We start from the raw sequence: 21,637 nt of genomic DNA on the forward strand, positions 1-21,637 counted from the left end.
TAATAAAAATATTTAATCTAGTGATATATAAGTTAATCCTATTACAGGTGTAATTTCTTAAACAAGCATGTAATATAATAACATTGAATATTTATTTTTTTTAATTAATGTGAGTATTCGAACCGTTTGAGTATATTTTAGTTAATTTTATAAATTTTAAAGTTAATAATTATATAAATGTTTAATAATTCTAAAATTTATAAGATTTAAATTAATAATTTTTAATTAAATTTATACTTTTTAAAATTAACATTAAATGTTTATTTTAACGAGTGATTGTGGTTTCACAAGTTAAGTTTTAAGATGTCCCTCTCGTTGCCGACCCAAGTCATTCATTCACTCCTGTTTCATGGGTGTTTTTTTCAGAATTAAACACGTTTTCGTCGATCACTTATCAGCTACCAAAATTTTGTCCACCTCTGGGGCTGGACAGCTATTTCACCATTTTCAAACCCCGAAGCTAACTCCAGCAAGCAGCCGTAACCAAAGCCAAGAAGCAAAAGCTAAGCAAGGCCAACAAGCATTAGTAGCCAATAAAAATTCTCTCTTCAGTAATCTCCCAAATACAAAAGCACCTAGCTTTCTTGTTTGTTTCTCAAGCATTTCTTGAATCAAGAACCATGTCTTTTTTCTCTAAAAAACCACGATCATCATCATCATCTTATGCACCCTCTGCTCCATCTCTACCTGAGTCATATGATCAACGAGGTCAGGCATACGGCACTTCTCATCAAAGTAACCACAGCCAGCAGCAGCAGCAGCAGCAGTCTTATTATGGACAGGGCAATGGTGGTGGCTCTTCATATGGGCACTCAGGTTTTCCACCAGGGACATCTCCAGATGTTATTAGGAGCTTTGAGATGGTTGATAGAGATGGGAGTGGATTTATTGACGAGAACGAGTTGCAACAAGCTATTTCTTCTGGTTACCAAAGGTTTAGTATTAGGACTATTAGGTTGCTCATGTTTCTCTTCAAGAATCCTCATGATCCTCTACGATTTGGTTGGTCTTTATTTCCTTTTCTCTTTTTGGGGTTTGGGTTTAATTGATGTTCTTGAGTTTTTTCTTGATTTTGTAAGACAATTTGAGAGCTTATCAGTATATGGGTCCATTGGATGTTAATTTCTTGTCATAGATTTCAACTTTCATTTTTTGAATTGGATTTATTGGTTTAATTCATGACCCGTGACTGGATATTTTGACATGTTTTACCATGCTGTGTACAAGAAAAATTGGATCTTGGATTGTTGTTTGCTTCAACATTGAAGAACTATTTAGGCTTAATTTTTGTATGCCTATGCTTTTGACTTCTAAATAAAATTGGATTTTGGTTCTCTCTTTGATTAATTTCTTTGACCAGTTCAAATTGGGCAGCGGGAGAATGCCTTGATTCTTTTCATCTGCAATGATGTCTTTTACTTTAACTTTTTAGGTATCATTGCATGTATTGATTTGGCTGAACTTTCCTAATACAGGACCCAAAGAATTTGCTGCTTTATGGGGTTGTCTTGGTCAATGGAGGGTGAGCAGTCTCTTCTTGTTTCTCTTGAGTCGTATTTCCTTCTTATATATTGCCTTTGAGGATGCGAGGCATTTAAACCATTCCATGCTCTTCATTCTTTATAACACCGAGGAAAGGTTAAACATGGAGGAGGATAGCAGATTTGGATTTTGCAGGAAAATGTATTGTGAAACTTAGTTGATTTAGCTGGATGAATTATTTGATAGTGGCCAATGTTCTCATAGCTGTTCTTGATTCTCATTCATCTGAAAAGCATATGCTTTTCTTAACTATTATTAATGGCTGCAGAAGCAACGCAATTGACAAATAACACTGTTTGGAACTCTTTCACAACATCTATTACTAAAGCTTTTTGCTTCTGATATGGCAAATCAATTATAAAGTTAGCTTTCCATAGAATCGATGATGGGAGAAAGGGGAAAACTAAGAAGAAAAGTTTACACCAGAATTCTCAATAAAGAAATTTGGAATGACTTGGTGATTGGTCTTTCTCGTATAGCTGATGAACATTTGACACAAAATTTTAAGGTTTTCACTGATAAGAGAGGAACATATTTTATATTGCAGAAGGATCAGATTAGTTTGTCAATGCAACCCAATTCTAGGTTCACCCTACATCATTTGAGTAGTTAGAATGCTTGGCAAACCGTATACTTGTCATTAACTGGCTTTTGCTTTTTCGGCACTATTTTCTTATGCTATTATATGACATGCTTTTTAGCAATTGAAAGAGAACTTCGTTTTTCTCTTGCAGGGCATATTTGAGAGATATGATAAAGACAGGAGTGGGAAAATTGATTTGTTTGAACTGAGGGATGCTCTTTATAGCCTTGGGTTTGCTATTCCATCTTCGGTTCTTCAGGTTCTGATTTCCAAGTATGATGATGGAAGTGGCCGAAGGATTGAACTCAATTTTGACAGTTTTGTCGAGTAAGTTTTCCCACGCTGATGCTCTTGTATGCATTTCTAGGATACTTTTACTTCTGATGTGACTAAACTTCTTGTTTTATTGTGTTTGACGTGCAGGTGCGGCATGATTTTGAAGGTAAGATCATGGTCCTACAAATTTAAACTCTTGTTACTTTCCTCCTTTGATTCCATGTTTGTGTTCCGAAAGTGACCTTGTAAATCCATTGTGATTTCAGGGATTGACTGAAAAATTTAAGGAGAAGGATAAGCGTCATACCGGCACAACAACATTTAATTATGATGAATTCATGTCCATGGTCATTCCATTTCTTGTATCGTATGACTGATCACCAAACTTTTCATTTTACGATACTAGATTGAGATGGTTCTTGTGTGCATTTATTTATTTATTTTCTGTGTGTTGGTATTTTATGTGCAAGAGTTCTTGTATTTAAATTTTTTATTTTAGGAAGAACTTGTACATTGAGAGGTGACAAGCGTGTAATGATTTTCATGTAAATTAAGCTACGTTTCAATATTTTGAGAAATGAGAGCAGAGATTTGATTTTTGTCTCTGCCTATGCTATATTCTGAGAATTCCCCCCTGTAAATATACCCGTAGGCGACTAGGTTGTACAATTATCAGCTGTTGCATGCTTTCAAATTTGAACAATGATGTGAAGCCTCAGAACGATGATTCAATCTTACTTTTCGAAGGTTTCTCAGAATGGCAAACTTGAAGTCACTGTAATTTCAAACTCTTCCCAAGACAAATTTGAAGTGATCTTGTCAAAGTAACCAGAAAAATGAAACTTTTACGTAGTCGAAGAAGTGTTAGAATTTATTTGCAGAGACAAAATGTAAAGCCCTCGTCTTCACCTTTGCCACTGGAGCAAACACTGTTATCCTGTCATCTTACCACCTTTTGGCCTTCAAGTATACAACACACTGTTATTTGATTCAGGATTGTTGACAGCAAACAGCTATGCAAAGCTAAAAGTGACCAAAAAGTGCACTCTCTCTTACACCAACTGGGATCCTTGATAGTTTGAGCACTTACGGTTTGCTTACAAGCAATGCATTAAGTGGCAACTTGCCATTTTCTCTGCCAACTAGGCTAGAATTCCAACTTGGTCATGCTGCAATGCCTTCAGAATTCAATTTTAGAGACATGAAAGGTAAGTGATTACCTAAAGAAACAAAAGTAGCCCACAAAACTCATGCTCAAAGCAAAAAAATGAGGCCACTATTCCCCTCCCCTCTGCCTCTTCTCAAAATGGGTTCGCTTTGGTAAATTCTCAGGGGCCAAAAGTAATGTAAATAAAAAATTGCAGTCTCGTAGTGATCCAATTCTTTCTGACATGCAACTGTAAGATATGAAAAGGGGCAAAACTTTTCTGAGCCAAGAGCGTTTGTAAGAACGTGGGAGCATGAAAAAGGCGAGAGCTTTGAGAAAGCCACACAGAATACCACATCGACAAATCACGAAACGAAATATACCCTCTTTGTTATAAAAAGGCAACAACTGCTAGACCTAATGCATTTCTAAATCATTAATTCAAGAGGATAGCGCTTCCGGGAACTCTGGCTATAACGAACAGGATAACAACTCAGTTTGACCAATTGGGGGCGAATGATTAGAAGACCATTATGACTGTAGACTCGATGTACGTATATTTGCCGTGTTTTTTTATATTTTATTACAAGCAAAGAAAATATGGCATGGTAATTATTTTATGAGGTCATCGCAAAGCTGGCTTGGATACAATATATTTTAGTTGGGCGTTGGCCTGATACCTAGTAGCCAAGGGCCAGGGATGCGCGTGGCCTCGTGGAGAAGAGCTCGGAATTGGTACTGTGTTCATGTTTAAGACTTCAGGTTCTACTCTTGCTAGGTACAAATAATTCCATGGATTCATCGGGTTTAGATAAAGTTCATGAATTAACCGTAATGTACCTGCAAGAAATTCTTTGCTAAGAACTTGTGCGTTTCCATGATTAGTGGTCTTCGTCCAGGTACGGAGTGCTAATCCAAACAAAATGTACAGAGCACATATTTGTGTTAGGATTTAAGAGATAAGAGAGTCTTAAAATATATATGGTTTAATGACACTAAATAATACATAGTATAAATCCAAATCAAAATATGTATATATCAATCAATGTCAACCAAGAGTGCTTGCTTCTTTAGAGAAGAATGAATTGAAAGCACATTGAGATTGTTGGTTTGCCATATGAACATTTGAAAGTAAAAGTAAGAACATAATGTGATCCTTCATGATTTTCTTTTTTTTATATATAACATAAATATCATAAAAAAATAATATTTTTTTGTTTTCAAGTCTAAAGGCAGGGCATGATTTGTCTAAAAGTCTCGTGACTCGTGTTTCTTTATACCCAACAAAATCCCGCATCGAAAGATATGGGATATAGGTACTCTACAAATCACCCTCTGGTCTATAGCTACCCAAGGAAGCTACTACCATAAAAAAATAATCAATTTTCTTAATTAATTTATAAATTTTTTTGATTGGTTCTTGAAAATTTCCATGAATTAAATTATATATATTTTTGTTTGAAATATATGTATACACAAACATGCAAGAGCAGACTTACATGGAGAAGAAGGGGTAATTTCCACTCTAACTTTCAAAAAAGTTCATTTAACCTTGTTGATTTTAGTAGTTCAAACTTGTCGCCTTTCTTTCACTGTGTTTCTTAAAAAGTTTTCTTAGCCCTCCTCCTATATAAGCTGAAATTCCATTTGAGAATATATATAACAGAGTCTTGTGTTAAGAATTTGGATGGTTGATTCAATTTTTTTTAATTAAAACAATATCATTTTAATTTTTTAAAATAAAATTATTTTTTTTAATTTAAAACATCATCGATTTAGAAAAAATAATTTGATATATCATACAGATTAATGAGTTGACTTTATATCTTGAATTTTATATCTGGGATAAATACAAGAATATTATTCATAATTAATTTGTGGCACCCAAAATACAGAAACAAGACTGGTTGAAGCCTTGTAAATCTTCACCGTGTTCTTCCTTATTAGACATTTGAACAAGAATTTGAATTTAACAATTCTACCTAGCTTCTTTTTTTTCTTTTTTCTTTTGAGAAGGAAGAACTCTGCCTAGCACATATTCACCTTATTGCCCCCGATATTTCTATAATTTCAATCTATAGAAGAACTACCAATCCAGGATACAACATCCTGACATGTTAGTGATTAATGTCATTTTTTCAATAATATTACACAGTGAAACTTGTATGGATGCTTTGCTAGACTACTGAAACAGCTTTAGTCATATGTTTGTGATAGGAACAAGACCCTTTCTGCCATTCTCTCTCCCTGCATAAAGATACTGTGGCAGTGTATTAGTCATGTGGTTGAGCAATACATCACAAAACACCAGAAGTTTGATTATAGTTAAAAGCTGTGAACATCATAATTAATTGGTAGCAGCTTATAGTTAAATGCTGTGAACATCATAATTAATCGGCAGCAGCTCCCCAACACACAAAAAGGCCGGCGAGGTGACATGATGTGGATGTCACAGCTTGTGTAAGCCAACTGCTAGCACAACTTGGTCACTGTTTTTCCTTGACATTTCAACACTACATGGTCTCTAAGAGCCAAACAAGAATATCTAACAAAGCAATTGGGACCATAGAGAGATTGATGCAGCCACTTTTTCAGGTTATGTAAAGGTAGCTCATTAAATACTTGATTATGTAGCGACTGAGAATCAAATATCATGGTAGTAGATAGCTAGTCACTCTATCGAATGGCCAAGTGGAATCGCTTGTATGTAAATCTTATCCTTGTTTGGGCCATTTCTGACGCAACGAGAAGTATCTGTGTGAAAGCAGGTTGTCCGTGATGTTGATAGCCACCTGCCTACTTTATGCTCAAGTATCAATTGATGTTACACATGTTGAATATGAATAATAATTTTCATTCAACAAAAGGGTTAAATGTTAATCTTTCACTCGAAGCCACAAGGCTGGCTGAGGAATAAAAACTGCTATAAGAAACCTAAAGAGTCGTTTGTTCTTAGCTTTTCCCAAATAGAACTATTGGGCGGGGAAAGTGTCTTGGACTTGAATTCTTGAATACCTAGACGTGTTGGAAGCTACTACAGCTATGATGCTAGAAGAACTTTGGACCGGACCATCCTTTGGTATTCATGAAATATCAAAAAGCTAACCAGACAGCAATGTTAAGCCTACTGATGTTCACTTGAAATAGACATGGGAGAACGATACAACTATGGCTGATGCGATAAATTCTCCTTTACGATAGAGATAATAAAGGTGTAGACAAATAGGTAGCCGTCTTTAGAGATGGAGCTCAAAGTCAAGACAAAAATGGTGAGGTATCCATTTTGGAGCATTCAGAAAAAATAAACAATAAAGAAGATATTGAAAAACTGCTGCCGAAAGCCGCCCGGCCCTAGCAGGTTCTTTTCCTGATAGAAGCAAGTTTGGACTTTTGTCTAGTTGAAGAAGGCAAGAATTTTGCTCAAGGAAAGATTCACATGCATTATTAGAGAGAAGGAGGATTGATGGCTGCTCATTACAACATATTGTATTTTTTTTCAACATCAAAAGTAGATTTCAAAACCGCAGACACTATATGTCAAAGCATCCCCACTCGGTGCATGCACAAAGTAGGCAACATCAGATGGGTTCTATCTTACAGATCCTAAGGGGAAAAAAAGTTGCTAGGATGATTCAGAAATCTCAACCATGTGATTTGCAGACTATTCTAAGCAAAACCATATACAGTATCAAAAGCCAACCAATTTGATCTGAACCTAACCAGGTTAGGTAATGAGCAGGCCAACTTTAGTTGAATTCAATTTCTGGAATGAACAATTCAGAGCTTGAGATGGTCACTGTTTCAATTAAAATGAACTCAGTATCTCACCTAGAAAAAATCTTCCTGTGGCTATGCGATTTGTGGTGTTAGACTTTGGTTGTTTATCTCTCCATCGTTCACTGGAATTTGGGTAGCCTAAGCATGGATCAAGTATGCTAGAACAGATATCACCAAGCTGAAGGTAGACAATGCCTGCAGGATCATTCGAAATGCAATATACGAGATTAGATTCGTTGTTAATTATATTTAAAACCAAAACATGGTGATGATGAGAGAAAATATGAGTTACATTTATATTGGATGCCGAGGAATAAGTTATTCCAGGAGGATTGCCCTGCAATCCCATGTTAAAAACTGGAGTACCGTCGGGATAAAAGAGCCCGTAGTTCCTTTCAGATGTCGGACCGGGCTTTAAATTCTCGTTAAAGAGTGCAAAAACATATATGTCAATCGGCACGGATGGTTTTGCTGGTGTGCCTTGCTTCTGCTGAATTCTCTTCAACAGATTACTATGATATAGCTCTGCGTTTTGTAGTGTTGATCCAACCTCGGTAGGATCCCCCTTGGATGGCCAACCTGTCTCTGAGATCTTAACTTCAACATCTGTATGTCCGACTGCTTTAATTGCTGAATACACAGCATCTACTTGAGCGTACAACATATTATCATAATGCAGATTTGTGTTTGGATCTGTCATCCCTTCGTTAGGCTGGAAAAGGACATAATCTAGAGGTATTTGGTCTGGGCTATCCTTGTATGCAAAAAAGGGATATGCGTTGATAAGGAATGGTGACTTGGTTTGAGAATGAAAATCCAAGATCGCATGCATGTATTCGATAATATCTTGCCGGAAAGTCCCGGATGAAGGAGGGTAGGAATTTCCTATGATGGTAAAGGGATGTGCAGTAGTGACAATCACTTGTTTATCTAATCCAAGATTAACAAGAGTGTTATGCACCATCTTCATTGCCGGAAGGAGATTTGACCACATCTGAGTATCATTGCTCATGAAAACCTCGTTCCCGACAGATATGCAAGTGATTTTGGTTTGAGCGAGGTAGGGTTGAAGATGCTGTTGAACCCAGTTTTGAGCTTTGACAGGATCAGCCATGTCTTGGAGGTACTCGTTCCCAATCCCAACAATGAATTCAACACTTGAATTAGAAAAGGCCTGCAGGACTTTCGGATCGGCATCATAGAGTTTTAACCTGCTGACGTCGAGGGATTGAAGCATCGCGGAAACACGAGAGGGAGATGGGAGGTTGTCGGCAATCTGTCCATAGTTAATTCCAAGCCCAGCACCAAGGACTTGGACACCTGAATCCGAAAAACAGAGTTTTAAGTTGAACAAACTAAACCATGATAGGAACACCAAAGAATAAAGGAACAAGAACCAGAATCATCACAACACACAATTCAAAAACGCAGAAGATCCGAGGAATAGCTTCTGGTCAGGATCCGAAATTAAAATATGCGTGCAAAACTGTATTGAAGAAAATATGATCAAGATGCCCACATGAAAAAAAAACCAAAAAACTCTGCTCTAATAATGAACAAAAAATATCAAAATATTTTTTTATAAAAAAACTCCTAAGGGACAAAAAAAAACTTTTTGAGTCTAAAACTCGAATAAGAATAAAATTTACTAGCTTTGTATGCCACTATGAATGTTCAACAAGTAACAGGATCCTTTCCAGTTCATAATTATTCCCGTCAAGCTTCAGTTAGATTAAAATCCCAGTTCCAAACTCATAAAAGGAAACCCGCCGAGAGAAGAAACACAAAAACAGGTAAATCCCACTGAATTCACCATAGACATAGGAAAAATAAATGCAAAAGGGATCAGTTTTTTTTAATATTGGTGGTAATTTCGCAGACCTTGGTTTCCAAGCTTGAATATACAGTATACAACAATAAAAAAGGCGGCAACCCAGTTAAGCCAGCAACTTAAGCATCTATTTTCTTTCCTCGCACTTTCCTGGAAAACAAACAAGCAGAAACAATGCATGCAAAAGGCAGTCGAAACAAGAAAGAACTAACCTGAAAGAGCGAGAAGCAAGAAAAGAAGACGAAGATGGACAGAGTAAGTGGCCATAACTGATCTGATATTGGTTTAAACGAGGCCACACAACAGACAGTTAAGACTTTTTCTGTTTGCCAACTAACAAAGCAGTATTGCAAGATAAAAAGCTATGGTATTTATAGCGTGTTTTGCATCGTGTCAGATATAGCGATGGCTGCTTGTAGCAAGTTTTCACATCAGTATGGGAATGCGAATTCAGTTTTTCTGAGCTCTCCTATAGACATTTTTTGTTTTGTAATCCTTTTTTATATATTTCAAAGTCCCACTTGTTTTCTTAGACGTAAGGTGTTTTCTTTTTTCTGTAATTACAAAGTTGTCTCCATCTTGGTCTAGTCACATTTGACATGGCTATAGCAAATTTATCAAACGATTTTGTTCTTGGACGCACCTGCTATCAAGAGAATATATATTATATTTTGTGGATTTATGATGTGGTTAATAGGGTTTCGAACAAGTTTTAACGGTTAAGGTATTCTCGAGTCACTGCCATACCTTGGAGTTATCATGCGTATCATACACGTGTCCCGGTCAAATGTACGCGTGGGAGTTGATCAGGAGCAATGTACATACTGGGATATGGGGCGAGGCGGCCATGGAAACAGGATAAGTGAAGCTTTTTCTCAGGCGCAGTAAAGGATCATTAATTAACGGCGTGAGGAATATCATCGGCTAGTAATAGCCAGCAATTTGACAATTCTCAACGCGCAGCACGCTAAATTAAGAAAGCAAAAAGGAAATTGCTTTGACCAGATGTGTTAAGAAAACAATTATTGAAGAGAAAATGAAAATGGAATTGAATTGAATATACAGCCGGAGATAAGTTGAGTATACCAATGTACGAATTTGTGGCGGAAAATTCTATATTTTCAACTCATAAAATTATTATACTTTTTATTTAAAAAAAAACATGAGAAGGAAGTGAACATGTGCACGTAAACATATAGCGCACACCCTTAATTCGTTGATTAAATAATAGATTGCACACCTAATTAAGCATCTTATTGTTCATCTTGTTTTTTTTTATTTAATGGTAAATAATAAAAAATTATATTTTATTAATTGTGCATCAAGATTAGGACTTTATTGTATTTACTTTACCTTTATTTATGGGGATGTATTTTCATGCTCTTAATTATGATTAGTTTTTTTTAAAATAAAATAAACTAGAACAACATGAAATTAGATGATATTTGTTATAAAATATTTTACAAGGATACATACAATAACGCAGTTAGGACATGATGAACATATATCTACATGGTAATTAGTAGCAATCATCATCAAGAGTTTTATTCACCTCGTGAGTTATTAACTGTGCTATATTCCCCGACACTAATCACGAGAGCATGGAATCTTTTATCCCTCAACCTGAAATTCGTCCTGTAGAAGCCATTTATTTTTATGTTTTAAAGGTATTTTAGAAAAAATTTAAATTAATTTTTTTTATATTTTTATATCATTTTAATACATTAATATTAAAAATAATTTTTAAAAAATAATAAAATATTAAAAAAACACTTCAAAAAATAATGGCACCATCTTATAAAACAAAAAGGGAGTGAAAGCCAGCATGATCTTGACACGATGCGCCGCCAGCAAGTGTCGATCAGAGAGAGAATCTTGTTTATAATTGATTGATTGATGTGTAGAAAGAGGGCGGTGAATGAAAGAGGGAAGAGAGGAAGTAAAAAAGTGGTCTTTTTCCATGGAGGTCCAAAGCAACAAGCGACAGCCCACAGCATGGAGAGGGAGGAAACCACTGAACAGTTAATTAATATTAATCAATAAACGGGTAAAGTCCAGTTTTTGACCTTACAGTTTGTTAAATAGCTTTTGCCTCTTGAGCTCTGATGCTTCAGTTTATTATTGGTATTTTAAGAGGATAAAAAATGTGCAGAGATATGTTTATTTAATGTTTTTATTTCTTTATATACATGTATATATGTAGTTCGTTGCCCTTTTACTTCTTAAATTTAAGTATTTAATGTTTTTATTTTATTTACTCCAGATCCATCATTTTGAATTAAGGCAGCTTTTCATACATCTTACGGAGAAGATTCTATAAGTTTGAAAGATATCAGTCTTTTTAATTGTTAGTTACTTAGCATTGAAATTAAAACATGTTCAATGACGATCATGGAGGCGGAGAAGAAGACACTTTACCATTTAATTATTATATAATCCAAGCGCTGACGCGGATCCTATGCGGCGTGCCCGTGTTCGCCACCGTCCATCACGCGGCTGCCACGTAAGCAATCAAATGTCGGCTCGCCCCTCAGCATTCGCACGTGTCATGTTTGTTTTTTCTCCAATTAATAAAATCACAAGTTATATTTAATGACTTGAAATCGGATTTTTTAAAAAAATTCGACACCAAGAGGCAATATATATATATATATATATATCCCGCCGCCGTATTTTATTCTGTAAAATAAAACAGTCAAAAGTCCAAATAAAACAGTCAAAGGTCCAATTCCAGGTTCAGAGTCAACACATACTGCTTGAAGAATTAAAGCTTATCATAGTCTAAGCATGTCCCTGACAGATCAAATCTTACACGTGGGGTTACATATTTTCATATCTAACCATTTCCATTGACTCCATAGAATTGAACTTTAGGTTAAAAAAAAACACAAAATCAAGCTCGAAGTATTTTAATTGGAAAAAAGATGGACAAGGTCGAAGTATTTTAATTTGGACTCATCATGAACGATAATGAGGCATGGCCGGCAAGCCGTGCAAGAAGCTCGCGGCCATTAATCTTGTTCAGGAAACCTCAACGATGATATATATTAACTAGCTAGCTGGTGTCTTCAAATTCACAATACTCTAGCAGGGAGCACACGTTAACATAACTGCATTCCTTCTGCCGTTGCACGCATTTATCGTTTACACTAACATATTTAACTGCGCTTTAACGGATCAATAATTTCTTTTTAAAAAATAAAATAAATATAAAGAGTATAGAATGTTAATTCCAACAGCCTTAGATTGTCAGACTTAATATATTTGGATTTGACTGTGAAATTCAACCCAAAATTATTGGGTTTGGCAAGCGAAACAATTTGGTTTTACTGCCTAGTTAAACCCAATAGCCTTGGGTCTGGCTGTGAAGCCACATCCAATATCCTCAGGTAGGGCTACCTAGCCGCTAGACCATAGGCTATTGGATCTGGCTGGACTGCCAGACCCAAGGAGTCTTGGGTCCGGTGGGAATATCAGACCCAATAATATTGGGTAGGACTGCCTAACGAGATCCAAAAACATTGGGTCTGAGTAGACAGTCAGACCTAATATTCTTTGTTCTGGCTGCGGAACCTAACCTAATATCCTTGCATCTAGTTGCGGAGCAAGACCCAATATATTTAGATTTGACGGTAGCCAGATCCCAATGTTATTGGGTCTCGTTGCGGTTCCAGACCTAATATCCTGGGGTCTAGCTGCGGAGCGAGACCTAGCAGCACTATTTGACTAAAAAACAGTAAAGAAAATGCTCTTTGGTGCTACAGTGTCGTCCACAGTGTAAACATTGTGTGTTTACAGTGTGGTCTACAATATAAATACTATGTATACAGTACCTTTATAGTATTTTTTCTTAAGTCTGGCTGCGGAGCCAGACCCAGCAGTATTGGATCTGGTGGCCAAACCAAACCCAGTAACACCTTTTGACTAAAAAATAGAAAAGACAAGGCTCTATGGTGCTACAATATCATCAACAATACAAACACTTTATATCTACAGTGTGGACCACGGTGTAATGAGTTTATGTTCACAGTACCTGCACGGTATCTTTCCCACGCGTTTTAAAGTATAGTATAATATAAAGTATAGATTAAACTAATTTAACTTTGATCGGCTCAAATAAATCAAAAAATAAATTGATTTATCAGGTTAATCTACTTACCCTAGACTTGAGTTTAGTCCCGTATTAACGAGCCATTGAATTGATTCACCGGACAATGCTAGGTTTAACAACATTATCATACATGACACCCACATTGTATTGCAATGTGATTATGTGAGACTTTAACTTCACCGGTATGAAGAACAACGAGAGGGTTTGGACATGGAAAAAGTTGTCCTGACGGTTAAAACATCTGTTTCTTCAAAATCACACGCCAGGTTCCAAGAAGGAAATATTTTATTGATTTTCTGGATATTTTATCTCTAGATAAAATTCTGTAGACAGAGATCTAATCCATACACATTCCACGATGGAATCATGTGCTTTTCATCGAATTTCGATGAAAAATAAATTCTCACTGAATTGGATGCGATGGCTTCAAAATGAAAAAAGAAGTTTTAATGTGGTCCCAACTCCAAGCCATGTTCTACCACTGGATTACTAAAATCACACACCCGTCGATTAAATCACCAGCACTTTAATAATGATTCCTTATCTTAAAAACAGAGCAACACACTTGTGAGAGTACCAACTACCAGAAACCAGATCTCAAGACATCGTTTGATGGCTGATGTTGTCCACCAGGAACATAGTGCTTGAAAAAAAAAAAGAAAAAAGAAGGAAAATACTGAACTCTCCATTAGTGTTAAAGATGGATTGGAAAGAGGCTTTTTGCTATTCCCCAATAGAATTACACTGAAAAGATATCTGTGGCCATTTTCTATGGCCCAGAAGATTATACTAAATTCTTCACTTTCGTGAGATGTTCATGAAAAGCTTATTCTTGAATGGCTACAAATAATGACCAGACTTTTTCCAGAAAGAAAAAAGGAAAGATTGAAGATACTCATTACATACGAGCATGATTTTTATTAATACATAGTATTTTGTCACTATCTTGATGTACAAGAGACTATGATAGAGAGTGAATGTTGATTTGAATCTAATGGTAGAAATTCATTCTAAATATATACCATATTTTTGTTTTTGTCACTACAACCATGCATGTTTTTATCATTTATGTATTTATTTATTTTTATCGTCAAACATTAACTAAACAGGATTATGTGGAAAACTAGGAACGCATCTAGCACCATAAATGCCGCACTACAAAGGGTTTTGTCCATTTGAAGGAGAGACTGCTACATGCAAAAGTTAATGGAAAAGAAAGGAATATAAAAGAAGACGAGTCGCTTTCCCCTTTTTTTTTCTTCATGATTTTCAACTAATGTTGGATTGAAGGCACTGAGAGGTCAAGCATTGATATGATAATCGAAGGGCCAAACCTTGTTTGCGATGCAAGTTTCTTGAAAATGGTGCTGGATCATTTTTGCTTCACTATCAAGTGTTAAATCGAGGCCTCATCATAATTCACCAACACAGGATTTCAACAAAACATAATTACAGCAATCGAATATTTCCAAGATGTTTCAACTTTGAGTTCCCATTAGAAGAGTTTTTATAAAAGTATGTTTATAAGAAACCATTAAATTAATAATTTCTTGATGTTTCTGGGTTGTTTAAAAAAATACATGAAACTCTAATTCGAATATATTTTGAAAATCACTGTTCAAACGTAGCCCAGACACATGTCACTCAAGCGTTATCCAGGCACGAGGAATCCCATCAACCAAATAGATAAAAGGACTTTGGCAGTAAAAATGGGATTTTTTTTGGAAGAATTATTATGGCTCGTTAGAATTTAGGATGGACAAATGGGTGTTCTGTGTTGTCTTTCGATTCAAGCTTGATGTATTTATCCATGGATATTTCAATGAGTTCCCATCAGATGAATTTTTTAAACAATCCAAGAAGGATAGATTCATTTACAAAATTCTTTCAGGAAAATTCATTTAGATTTAGATTACAACTGAGATTTTCAGAGATCACGAGAGACAAAAAAGGAAATGGTGCCTCACCGATTCTGTCTCCTGCTCAACCTCTAAAGATGTCAGGGGAAAGCAAAGAGATTTCGGTGATCAAGATGCGAAGGCTAAATGTCAAAACTGGTCTTTCGAATATCTGCTTTTAGTCTTTTTGAAACCATAAAGTTAAACTTTCCTCCAGAAAAACAACGCACTAGCTCTGAGGCAGCCTCGTCCACTTGTTGAAGATTCTTGTCCATCTTGGTCTCATCGTCCTCCACAAAATCTTCAAGCTAACTTCAACTTACGATCCATTGCAAACACTTCCTGTTAGGATAACACACATTTTTTTTTAACCTAGCAAAAAAATCACCCCTGACATCTTTTTCAGGGTTTGGGGGCAGAACACGGTTTGAAAAACCCAATGAATGTCAAGACCAATCCATCCTTTATGGCATTCCATATTCTCCCATATCACTACTCGTTTCATTGTTTCTCATGATTTCTTAAAATTTCAGTTGTAATCTAAAATCCATATCATCTCATTAGTAAGAAAATTGCAAACCTGTCCTTGTGATTTTCCTGGAAAGAATTTTGTAAACGAATCTGATCATGTTTGTTTGAAACATTCATCTAATGGGAGCTCGAATTTAAACTTAGATTGAAAGACAATACCGAACAAACCCTTTATCCATCCTAAATTCTAATGAGCCATACTTTTTTTTTTCCACCCAATTTATAATTCTCTAGCGGGGGATTTGAACTTGAAACCTTCACTTGTGGGGCAATATCTACTCCATCCACCCTTGTATCTTAAAATCCTTGTATTTTAAGGTTTTTTGGGTTTATCCCGTGTCTCTAGGCCCGTCTCCTTTCTTTTATTCCTTTCCTTTCTCAACCATATTCAGCAGTCCTTTTGCCTTTTCCTCTCCTTGAATGGTGAATTTTTTTTGCTTCCACAGGTGCCGGGTTTGGTTAATGTAGATTTTGCTGATGTTCGAGCTATTATGAAAAGATGCAGGCTCTACTCTTTTGGGAACCTGTAAGTAAAAGATCTAAAAGACAGAACTTGCTGTTTTCAGATATTTCTAGTTGTAGCTATTTATGGGCTATACCTGATGAGGTCCAGATGCAATGTCCAATGGAGGTGACTGTCAAACGGTTTTAGAGGCCAAGCCCCACAAGTGATTTAGTAGAGAACGTGTTGGTTATCGTTTTGAGAGCTGTGAGCAAGTTTCTGTTTCTCCTGTATGTTAGGGTTCCCATAATTGACCCAAGTCTGATATAAAGGTCTAATAACCTAAACCAAAATTGATAATATATAGTCTTGAGATTGTGTGTGGGGGCTTGTGGTTGTGGCTTCTGCAAAACACTCGGGCAATATTCTACAAGTGCAGTCATCGTGTATCCATGTAATTCAATTTTCATTTGAACTTTCACCACTGTCTTCAGGCTGATCATCTCCGTGGGCTCCGAACACAAAAACCCCATTAAGAAACAAAAAGTGATCAAAGCGTTACCTTGGCAAATCCCAATTCCTATATCCCTAGTTTGGGCGCCTCCCTGAATCAATTATACTTCGTCACACTAATTTATTTTGACTAGAATTGGAGGGGTGCGCCAGGCAAATGCAATACTGCAACACAAAAGCGACGCTTGAGAACCCCAGTAGCAAGCTACTGTCACGGGCCCTACCCCTTGATAAATTAATTTAATATCGTGCGGACCATTGGTCCACGTATCAGATATTAAACTGATAAGAACAGATACTACACTTGATCTTAGCCAAAAGGCCGAGAAAGGTATGCCGTGTTTATCGTCATAATTCTCTTTTTATACTGTGCGCCTCCACTCTTTTGTGCAATACGTTTCGATGTGGGACAGTGAAACCACAAACACAACAGAGGTGTTAGGCAGCGCAGCAGCCTCCCTCCATGAGGATATGAAGGCACTGGTTTCTCAAATCAAAACCAAGGACGTGTGTGCTTTCCCTTTGGCGACAAGGGGTTAAACCATCAAACACCCCCTGAATCCCTAGTTCTACTTCCAAGGCCCTGATTCCATCAATTCCTGGATTTGTTTTTAATGATTCAGCAGCAAAACCTCATCTGTTTTTTTTTTTTCAGGGTGGTTGCTATCTTTTGATTGCAAGGGTTGCTCTGCATGATTTGTATCTAGAGTCCAATTGATCTGGCCACAACCCATTGTCTCGATATGCTCTCTATTCTAGTTTTTGACAAGATTTACAAATGGAGAAAGAACTGTTACAAAACCATAGCAAAAGTAATCAAAGACAAAGCAACTATAATTTTCTTTCTGACCAAAGGAGGAAAAGGGTTTCATGCCTCAATTTTTTTCGCCTCTTTTAATCGATATTTACAATCTTTTCTATACAAAATGTGCTCTTGTTTGTTGATGAAAAGTGGCAGGAGAATAATTTGAATTTGCAGCTTAAAATCTAATCTGACTCTTTAAAATCTATTCAGTTTCGTTTTATGTCTTGAATGTCCTGGGCTAGGCTTATGAGGCGACCATGAAAACCACCTTTTTATCCATCTCAAGGGCATAGAGAAAGCTCATCCCAAACATCATATGTTTTGGAAGTGGCCATGCCCCATTCTTTATTTAACTGAAACCCCAATATTATTTTTGCTTATGCATGAATGTTGGTTTCTGTTGGTTTTCTTGCCTTGTATTTACCTTGTAGCTGTCACCTTCTGAATTTCTTTGCAGCCATGCTTGCAAGTTTCAACTTTGAGAGTTATAGAGTGAATTAGATTTAGATTACCCCTGAAAACTTCAGAAATCAATTGCGGCATCTATTTATTTACTACAGTACCGTGTAGAAGAAACCATATTGGAATTACACAACAAAGACGAAATCCCTACAGAAATATAAAGGTCTATGACAGCCTTTACCATCATTTCAATGATCCATAACAATCACAGAACTACATTCCAAGTCAATTCCGATTTCTAACTGCAAAAGCCCTCAGTAAAGATCACCTTCCTTGTGAGTGTGAATCACACAGTCAGAAGTTGGATAGGAAACGCAAGTTAGAAGATAGCCCTCCCCCATTTGATTCTCATCGAGGAATGAACCATCAGACTGGTCGACAGAACCTGATGCTGCCTTCCCAGCACAGGTAGAACAAGCCCCGGCCCTGCAAGAATAAGGCAGGTCAATTCCTGCATTCTCAGCGGCATCTAGGATGTACACGTCATCTGGTGCTTCAAATTCATGCTCTGTGCCTTCTGGTGTAATCAACTTAACCTTGTACACTGCCATTGATGCTTTGTAAATCGGGGAGCATTTCAAGCCAAATGACTTAGAGACACTCCTTACTGATCCAAGTGAGGATGGGCTCTTGACAATGGCGCTGGTAAACTGATTTTGGAGTGCAGTTTTGAGCACACTTTGGAAGGGAGCGTTCACTGTTGTCATCTTAACTCCAGAACACAAAATAGAAATTGTCAGCTGGTTAATAAGATGTTTTGATACTTGTAAGAATCGAATGGTTCCATTCTTTTGGCATGGAATTTGAAAGCCCTAATTTTTGTCACCCTACAGCAAGAAATAAATTGCAGGACAAGGTACCAAATTCCATTTTATAAAGACCATTGTTGAATCATTCATTGGCAGTTTTACACAACAGCCATCTCATTAGAGGTTTTTATATTTGTATAGCACCACAACAAAACGAATCAGACATGCCAAGGAAGCTGCATCCTTATTGACAGGAAAAGCAGCATTGATCAAAATTCAGAAGTATTGAGCAAGGAAATCCTAAGAACAAGTAAAAAAAAGGATCCCTGCTCCTAGCCCATGGATTCTTAAATACCTTCAAGCATAGGATCACATCATATTCCAACAGGGTAGCAGTGTATGCCTCACTTATATTCACAACAAAATGGAACCAAATAATCCATTCCTACAATGAGAAGGCATTTGATGTTTGGAGCACTATGAGAAGAGCAAGCTAATGGCTCTCTGCTCTTCACTCGAGGCTCCATCTTATAAAAGATAACATAAAGGAGGTAAAAGCCAAGATCAGCTACTCATTCTTGGAAAGAAAGAGAAATAACAATCCCCTACTCTTTTGTAAATCGAAGTTCATAAAATTAGTTAGCATGCTAGCATGCTAATTGCTAAAGAAGTTTAGCAGTAGTAATAAGGAACTAGAAAAACTTGATATCATAGGCAACCCAGATTCAAAACAATCCCAGCTTAGCATGTACAAAAACATAATTTGCAGCAAGCTCCAGAAAACACAGGAACAAAACACAAGAATTAGCTCCACGACAAACAATGCAAGATCAGCTAGCAAGATGGTCCTTTTCGTTGCAAAGTGAGAAAAAAAAACCTTTTAGACTAGAGCTTTCACAGCCCAAATAAGCCCTAATCACAAGGGTGAGGCGCAATAAAAATATAAAAACTCTCATTTTCACCAATTGATTGACTCCTAACACTACTGGTGTTACACTTCCAAACCCAGTTTCTCAATTTTCCCTTTCTTTCCAAAATGTCACCCATTTGAAGACTAAACCGAATATCCTAGACCTAACTAGTTAAAAAATCATAAAATAATTTTAATGAAACATGTAAGAATTAAGAATCAAGCGAGTGGCTTGAAAAAAACGTCAAATAAATCAAAGGGCTATTAATAAGATGTTGTTTTCAGTAATTTTCCTTTCCATTAAACCTCAATATTTAGAAAACAAAACGAAAAACAGGAACCACAAATTGATTAAAGACTCAAACTTGTTTTGTTCTTGTCGACCAAAACAAGATATAGGGGGGGGGGGGGGAGGTTCCCACTTTCTGAAAGACACAGACATTTTACATACCCCGCAAATTCCATAGAATCAAGAACTATATCACATAAAAGAAAAAAAAAAGAACCAAGCAAAACAACATAAACTTCACAGAGAATCAAACCACTGAAAAATAACCTAACACTAGGGAGAAAAAGGAGCTTACTTTGGTGGGGTGGCGAGGTTTCTTCAGATGAGGCGGAGAGTACGATGTAGTAGAGAAGAGGCGGTGTTGATATTTATTACTTGAACAGGTGTTGCTGGTGGCTTTTGGGATCTTTGAAAGGGAAGAGGCGGCTCTTTAAAGCGAAAGACTGATGCCCCAAGTGATACCACCACTGGCCATGAACACTAGAAATAACCTAGTTGGATTGGAGCCAGCCACTAATTAGTATTTTATTAGTCGTCACTAATCTACCTAATTAACAAATTTTTAATTGATTTTTTTGAGTTTACTTGGACGCCCGCCCATGTTCAACTCATTTTTTTCCCTTTCCATTTAAATTCTATTTTCCATGAAATCAATTGTTTTTTAAAGAATGACATTGAATCAAATTCAACATTCTATAAATAAATCAAATTCCGATCCCTTTTTAGCATTGGTGTAATGCTTATGTCTAAGATCACTGAATTTATTGAGATTTCTTAATTTCATGATATGTTTTTTTGTGTTCGTAAAATAGTGAAATGATAAGCAATTATAATATTCCGAGGACTTTTTTTTTTAATTAACATTTGTTAGATTATTATAGATCTATCATTTTATTCTACAATATTCATTCTAACAGAGTGATACAGTCCAACCTAAAAAAGAAAAAAAGGAGTCAAAGAACAAGGGAGATAGACTTTTTTATAAGAAGATCTTAATATCAAGAGCCTTGTTTGTAGTTATATTAACTGAATATATTTTTTATGTAATTATCTTCATTTTTAAAAGGAATTACAATTCTTTGAACAAGTTTGAAATTAACATTTCCAAGAAAAACATTCAGAAACCTAAACAAATATAAGAGATTAAAAAAAAAATATTAAATTAAGGCTGTAGATTTAAAATTAAATACGAAAGTAATAAAATTAGAAAAATAATAATTTAAATCTCATTTGAAAATCTTTCAAACCTCAAATGGTTATATTATAAGTGTAAAATCTCTTGAAAAAAATTAAGTTCATGATTAAATAATTTTTTTAATGGATATAAGTTGGTAATTATATATTTTTGGGCTGGTAATCACTGCAAGATTACCAGCATATATAATATTGTACCTGTTTATAAAATATCTAATTGGTTTGCTTCGATTTTTGACCCATTTTAAAAATTCATCTAATAAAAAAAAATATCAATTAATTCATTGTAATTAAAATTAAATATTAAAACCTCTCTCTTTTTTTTTAGGGTAAATAAGGTAATTTATCTAACTAGACCTAGGCTAGCTTTTATATTGAACAAGATTGGAAACTAATTCGAGCAAAATTAAACTCAAAATAATAATGATTTAGATTGATTTAGGTAATTTAAAGTGACCCATCCAATCTATAACTTGAATTTTAAACAAGAACATGGGCTAGATTAAGTGTTTTATATAAATATATATATCTATCAGTACTGCGATGGAAGGCTAAATACATCGATTAAAATACCTAA

At 35.9% G+C, this 21,637-nt stretch overlaps 3 protein-coding genes and 1 non-coding gene across 9 annotated transcripts; 1 reads left to right on the top strand and 3 right to left on the bottom strand.

The window, feature by feature from the left end:
- The first annotated feature begins 321 nt into the window (after nucleotides 1–321).
- Nucleotides 322–3,000, top strand: LOC133679635 (probable calcium-binding protein CML48). The gene is made up of 5 exons (XM_062102291.1): nucleotides 322–1,002; nucleotides 1,476–1,522; nucleotides 2,277–2,452; nucleotides 2,549–2,567; nucleotides 2,668–3,000. The coding sequence occupies exons 1-5, from the start codon at nucleotides 621–623 to the stop codon at nucleotides 2,776–2,778; spliced, it is 735 nt and encodes a 244-aa protein (XP_061958275.1). The 5' UTR covers nucleotides 322–620; the 3' UTR covers nucleotides 2,779–3,000.
- A 2,380-nt stretch (nucleotides 3,001–5,380) lies between these two features.
- Nucleotides 5,381–9,636, bottom strand: LOC133679967 (glucan endo-1,3-beta-glucosidase 14-like). 5 transcript variants are annotated; one of them, XR_009836252.1, is made up of 4 exons: nucleotides 9,207–9,362; nucleotides 7,618–8,645; nucleotides 7,377–7,520; nucleotides 5,381–5,795 (listed from the first exon to the last, which is right to left on the bottom strand). XR_009836252.1 is itself a non-coding variant. In XM_062102718.1 (3 exons), the coding sequence occupies exons 1-3, from the start codon at nucleotides 9,421–9,423 to the stop codon at nucleotides 7,464–7,466; spliced, it is 1,140 nt and encodes a 379-aa protein (XP_061958702.1). In that variant the 5' UTR covers nucleotides 9,424–9,636; the 3' UTR covers nucleotides 5,846–7,463. The 5 variants fall into 5 exon arrangements, 2 of the variants coding, with proteins under 2 accessions (XP_061958702.1, XP_061958701.1); XR_009836250.1 differs by having other exon boundaries at nucleotides 5,381–5,808; XR_009836251.1 differs by lacking the exon at nucleotides 5,381–5,795 and adding an exon at nucleotides 5,846–6,344.
- A 7,154-nt stretch (nucleotides 9,637–16,790) lies between these two features.
- On the bottom strand, nucleotides 16,791–16,986 carry LOC133680697 (U2 spliceosomal RNA). The gene has a single exon (XR_009836377.1). It is a non-coding gene; the product is annotated as a U2 spliceosomal RNA (small nuclear RNA).
- A 992-nt stretch (nucleotides 16,987–17,978) lies between these two features.
- On the bottom strand, nucleotides 17,979–20,363 carry LOC133680496 (uncharacterized). Of its 2 annotated transcripts, none has more exons than XM_062103485.1 (2): nucleotides 20,162–20,363; nucleotides 17,979–18,630 (listed from the first exon to the last, which is right to left on the bottom strand). In XM_062103485.1, exon 2 carries the CDS (start codon nucleotides 18,623–18,625, stop codon nucleotides 18,173–18,175), a length of 453 nt encoding a protein of 150 aa, XP_061959469.1. In that variant the 5' UTR covers nucleotides 18,626–18,630; nucleotides 20,162–20,363; the 3' UTR covers nucleotides 17,979–18,172. The 2 variants fall into 2 exon arrangements, with proteins under 2 accessions (XP_061959469.1, XP_061959468.1); XM_062103484.1 differs by having other exon boundaries at nucleotides 17,979–18,625; nucleotides 20,162–20,359.
- Nucleotides 20,364–21,637: the final 1,274 nt, after the last annotated feature.

Source organism: Populus nigra, chromosome 19 (assembly GCF_951802175.1).
Source record: "Populus nigra chromosome 19, ddPopNigr1.1, whole genome shotgun sequence".
Taxonomy (NCBI): Eukaryota; Viridiplantae; Streptophyta; class Magnoliopsida; order Malpighiales; family Salicaceae; genus Populus; species Populus nigra.